The 6,000-nt window shown below is 34.9% G+C and overlaps 1 protein-coding gene across 1 annotated transcript in view; it reads left to right on the forward strand.

Annotated features, from left to right (window-relative positions):
- Nucleotides 1-5,504, forward strand: part of CASD1 (CAS1 domain containing 1) — a 52,213-nt gene extending 46,709 nt beyond the window's left edge. The window contains 1 exon segment of the mRNA XM_030307967.1: nt 4,045-5,504. Within this exon segment, the coding sequence (XP_030163827.1) occupies nt 4,045-4,311 (267 nt within the window). The 3' untranslated portion in view covers nt 4,312-5,504.
- The last annotated feature ends 496 nt before the right edge of the window (nt 5,505-6,000 follow it).

Consider the following 6,000-nt stretch of genomic DNA (forward strand, 5'->3'; position numbering starts at 1 on the left):
CAATCCTAGAATCCTGACCTTTTAGTTTTGCCCATCAATCTGGATAGAAATTTCCAGAAGGGCTTGTTATAGAACAGCATACAGGTGATTAACCATAAATAATGTATATTAAGTGCTTAGAACAGTACCCAACAAGTTATAAATGCTGAACAAATTTTAAGCATTATTATTATTTCTTTACAAAGCTAATAAGGATGGCTCCCTAGACCCCCGTTATCTTCTCCATGGCTATTATTTCTTTGCTTTTCTATTCCCCTTATCACATTGTTTAGTAAGTGTATGACAAAACTCAGACTGGAATATGCTAAAGAAATAAGTACACATTCTTTCTAAAGTTAGAAAGAAAGAAAGTGATTTGCTTAGAACTATTCCTGGATTTTCTGAGAGCTCAGACTAGTGATTTGTAAGTATCTATGTCATTCTTCCTAGCATTTTACAGTTTATGCAGTACTTTATAATAACTCATTAAATGGTTTCATGTTCAAGGGTTTTGTGTAGGTCTCACCTTTATGATTTTTACCATTACATATACCAACTGTGCTATTAAACCTAATATGTTTCTTAAATGACTCACAGTGCATGCTATGATAAGTACCTCTTATGTGTTTTCTCATCAAATGCTCACATCAACCTTCCAAGTAAATCATATCCTTATTTATATGAATGAGGAAACAGACCTAAGGGAGTAAAGTACCTTGCCTTAAATCCCAAAACTAATACAAGGGAAAGGCCAGATTCAAACTTGAGTCCCTTTGATGCTATTGCCCATGAAGATCACTCAACTTAATAGTACCTGAGTAGTTCACTTTGGTTCCTTTTTCCCAATGATTGAGGGACCCACAGATCTCCTATTTGCTCATCTTGTATGCATCCCAGAGGCTTCTTCCGAAAGCCTTTGACCAGATGCCCAGAATGATCAACATTGAATATGGGACTTTTTCTCTGAAGTGCAAATAGATCTTTCAATCTTTTTATGAGAGAAGTTTTAGGAGAGAAAATGTTTGTGAAAGTGAAAACTTTTTTACTTACAATTTCTTTGTTCTTTATAAGGAGAGTAGATTCTAAAGAGAGCTCTTTGCTTGATAAACTAGTTATTGAGTGTGACACTGAATTAGAAGTTTAGAAAATTCAAGACTATTCCACCTAGTACAGAAGGGTGGGGGAGAGAGGTGAAGCCCAGGCGCCCAAAAGCTGGAGATTGTTTTTGGAGAGAAGAGATCAAAAGGAGAAAATACATTACATGTGAATGCAGTTCAAGGCATCATTTGCCTGGCCACACAGAGCAAACATGAGGACATCTTAAAAGTCCTGCCATTTCTCATCTTTACATGGCTGTTAGCAGAAGGAGGCTTTTGAAGAGAGCAAAAGGAAGGCATATGGCTGCCAGTCAGGCAGATACTTTATGGAAGAAGCCAAATTGTATCATGAAATTTTATGAATTTTGCTACACAACATAGGATATCATTTCTTTCTACACAAAGGGACTCACGTGGGTTTACCAATTTTTCAAATACACATAAAATTGTTTAGCCATGCACTACCTACATTCTGCACTGGCATGCAGTATACATACAGAGCACATGTTGAGAAACCTAATATGGACAGACTCTAGAACAAAAATGACTTGCCAAACTTTATTGAAAAAAAACATTGTGTATGTATCAAATAGTCCAAGAACATAGATAATAAAATTCTCACTTGACGGGAAGCAAACATTTTTAGTAAACAGATTATTTATTTTGCCTTTGTGGTTTTTCCGTAGATTTAGCCTTCATCCTAATAAGGAATATCCCTGGATATGCCCGTTCAGTTTTATAGTTCATTTTTTGCTTGGTTTGGAAAATTTCATTAGAGGTTGGTACATTAATATCTGTTCTATCTCTATAGCAAGTGTTACATGCAGGTGTGTGTGTGTGGCTGTGTGTGTGTGAATCCAACAGACATTTTTAAAAAATCAAAGCTATGTTATTTATGGCATTATAGAAAAAAAATTCAGAACTTTCAACAGCAGTTAGAATAGTGTGTTTTTAAAGCTGTATTTAAATGACTGGACATAGATGAATTTCATATATTCTTTATATTGTTTTAAGCTTTTTAAACACAACTAAGATGCTGAGATCAGGAGAGAAAAAAATTAAATAGAATAAATGAAATTTATAAATAGATATGAATGAAGATAAGCTGAGGGGGATTTTGATTTGTTCTTCATCTCCATATTAAATATTACTAGAATTTAGTTTATCAATACTTATCCTAATAAATTCAGGAAATTTTGTGATTGGAAATTTGGGGAAATTTTTTAAAACTCATTACATTTTGTGTGCAGTACCTAATATGAATTATTTAAAACCTTAAAGTATGTTTTAAAATACATTCTGCCTATTCTGACCTCTATTATTCAAATAGAACATTTTACTTTCTTAAATGTTTATTGAGAGAGAGAGAGAGAGAGAGGCGGGGAGGGAGGGAGCAGGGTGAGAGGCAGAGATAGAGGGAGACAGAGAATCCCAAGCAGGCTGCACGCTGTCAGCCCAGAGCCCAACATGGGGCTTAAACTCATGAACCATGAGATCATGACCAGAGCTGAAATCAAGAGTGGAATGCTTAACTGACTGAATTACCCAAGCGCTCCCAAGATAGAACATTTTAAAACGTGGAATTCATATTGTAATCATAGAAGATACATTTAGAGTATAAGATTTATTAAGTTGTTTTTTAAAATTTTTTTTTTTTTAACGTTTATTTATTTTTGAGACAGAGAGAGAGACAGAGCATGAAACGGGGGGAGGAGCAGAGAGAGAGGGAGACACAGAATGGGAAGCAGGCTCCAGGCTCTGAGCCATCAGCCCAGAGCCCGACGCGGGGCTCGAACTCACGGACCGTGAGATCGTGACCTGGCTGAAGTCGGACGGGACGCTTAACCGACTGCGCTACCAGGCGCCCCTATTAAGTTGTTTTTAAAATAGGGAAAATAAATTTTTGAGTTCTTGAATAAAATGTTCTATTATTTTTTTGTCTCATAAGTGAGACTGAATAGAATTTAGAATTATTAATCGAGAATGACTTACCAAGTCATTCAGTAGATAAAAAGAATATTTTGCCAACCCCTTAATACTTGGAGTATGAGAGTTTGTATAAATTTTAATTGAATGAAGTTATAATGTGGTATTTCTAGTAAAAATAAATTTTAGGGCACCTGGGTGTCTCAGTTGGTTAAGTGTCTGACTTTGGCTTAGGTCATGATGTCATGGTGGATGAATTCAAGCCCCACGTCGGGCTCGATGCTGTCAGCACAGAGCCCTCTTCAGATCCTCTGTCCCCCTCTCTTTCTGCTTGCACATGTGCGTGTGCACACACACTTTCTCAAAAATAAATAAACCATTAAAAAAATATATAGAAATGTTATGGTCTCATATTTGGGAGGTAGTTAAGCATTTTTCTACTCTTTGATATTTGAACCAATTTGATGAGAGAACCATTTGTGATCATAATCAAAGTTGTAGTGGTGTCATCTAATATGTATACTCACATCAAAGTTGAAATATACTATGGAATCATGAAAATATAGTTGAAAACATTTGTCTGGCCATTCAAAACACACTTGAAGACATCTTAAATCCATGCCATTTCCTGCTCATGTATCCACATACAGAATATGGTTCACAAATATAATTAAATTTGCAGTATGCACATATATATATACTTATGTGCATAGACACACCGTAGTGATTCTTATTTGGTGTCCCTAAATACCAGAGTTCAGATATCATTCTGTCAGCTGTCTTCTATGTCATGCAAAAAAAAATGTTTTTTAAAGTTCTAAGGGTCCTGTTTCATTTCTTGGGACTTTGAAGTAGTACTTGAGCAAGTAGGAGTTCTGGAGAGTAGACCACAGTAGACTTTTCAGGACCAAGAGTGAAACAGAATTAAATGGTTTGGAAAAGCCTGCTAATGTAATGATGCTACCAAATGTTTAAGTTAGGCAAAACTGTGAGATAGTCCTGGACCATCTGTACATATCTAACTTAGATACTTTCCTTCCAGCTGTTTATTTGCCAGTATCACATCTGGCTGGCAGCGGACACAAGAGGCATCTTGGTTCTCATACCCGGAAACCCTATGCTCAACATCATTGTCAGCACTTTCATATTTGTTTGTGTGGCACATGAAATTTCTCAGATCACTAATGATCTTGCACAGATTATTATTCCTAAAGATAACTCATCTCTGTTGAAAAGGTTGGCATGTATAGCTGCATTTTTTTGTGGACTCCTCATCTTATCGTCGATTCAAGATAAATCCAGACATTAGGTTCCTAAGATCCTAAAAAACTTAAACTCTTCAGACTGATTTTGTGTCTGCCTAGAGGAAGGAAAAGTATCTATCTGGAGATATAAATGTATATGTAAATTAATTTGTGTGGCAAGAGGACAGCTCAGTGGCGTCTGTTGAACATGTGTGGTTGTATGTATATTGGAAATGTACATCTCCAATGTGAAATACTGAAAAAAAAAATTGAAGCAGAGTGCATTGTATAGGATTGCATGTGAAAAGTCTTTTCTACTGGATCTATGTTGCCATTTATAAATGATTTTAAGTTAACATGAAGGCAGGGAAATAATTACCTTTCCAGTAATACATATAGATCATTTAATTAGCTTAGTGGACACCACTGAGTGTTTTGATATTTACTAAATTTGTGGTAATAAGATTGTCTACACCTGTATTTATCATGCAACTTCCTATTTCACCGAAACTTTCTTACTCAAGAATGACTGCAGTATTGTTTTCTTATATCTATGTGCAATGATGTGGAATGATAAACAGTAGCCTTTAATTTATATATGTTCATGTTCTGATGTTATCTGTTTCCTGACATGATTTTTCTTCCTAACTGTGTTTTTCAGGTATACCTAAATCTTTGTACACTTTGTCTCTCAGAGTTGTTCTAGGCTCCATGACAGGGTTTTGTCACTGTTGATGCTGTTGCTGCTTCTTTTTATAAAAAGGCCAAATTTTCTTTCCAATCCCAGACATTCACATGTTTTCTTCCCTGAAGCTGTACCAGTGTAAAACCAGTACCCTGTGGATCCATTTAATGTTTTCCTTCAACTAATTAATTTCTGTCTATTTCCAATGTTTGGAAAGCTCTTATAATCATTTTGGTATTTCCTATTACTCCCCCCTATTTTTAAAATATTTATCAATCTAACTTGTGCAGTGTAGTAAAATTCAAGTTGTTATGAGTGAGATGTATTAACCATGAGTAGAATTTTAAGTAAACCGGTGACTTCGGGCAATATGTTTTTCATTTTGTTTTGTTACAGGCTAACTGTAGAGGTATAAATTTATTTATCTGTTGTACAGATTTGATTATAACTTTTAATGTTTGAAAGATTGCACTTGTTTGTCTTACTGTGTGTGGGATAAAATATATTTTCTGTTCATGGTATATGAAAATATGGAGTAATTTAAACAGTAAATAAACGTTCTGTGGATGCTTATTTTTGTATCAGCAAAGTATCAATTAAACTGTATGTGTCCTTTTTTTTTTTAAATCTGGATCCATTAATGATTGGTTCAAATTTCTAATTCATTTATTTTATTCAGCTTAAGTTTATTTTCCCAAACTCTTAGTGTATCGGGAGAGGTCACTGTTGACAGTTGAATAAGGAATGATTTAGTTTCAGAGTCACAGAGGATAATCTGCTCTCTATCCAGGAAGTTTAAGCATTATGCTTATTAGTAGCCTTATTTGAAGATTTTAAAAATTTAATTATTATTTCTTCAGCACTGGATTTATGTACTAGTGGTATCTTCCCATTAATTGTGGAATAATTCTCAGACAAAAATGTGTGTTCTTTCTTCTTCTCTCTTCTTCTGCCCTTACTTAATCTTTTGACATTTCCCAGATAGACAATTGTAATGATTCATTGCTCTGCCTCCTAGACTGCAGCCTTATAAGTAGAGAATAGTATAGTTATAAATCAAAAACTTCCA

This window comes from Lynx canadensis, chromosome A2 (assembly GCF_007474595.2).
Source record: "Lynx canadensis isolate LIC74 chromosome A2, mLynCan4.pri.v2, whole genome shotgun sequence".
NCBI classification, from domain to species: Eukaryota; Metazoa; Chordata; class Mammalia; order Carnivora; family Felidae; genus Lynx; species Lynx canadensis.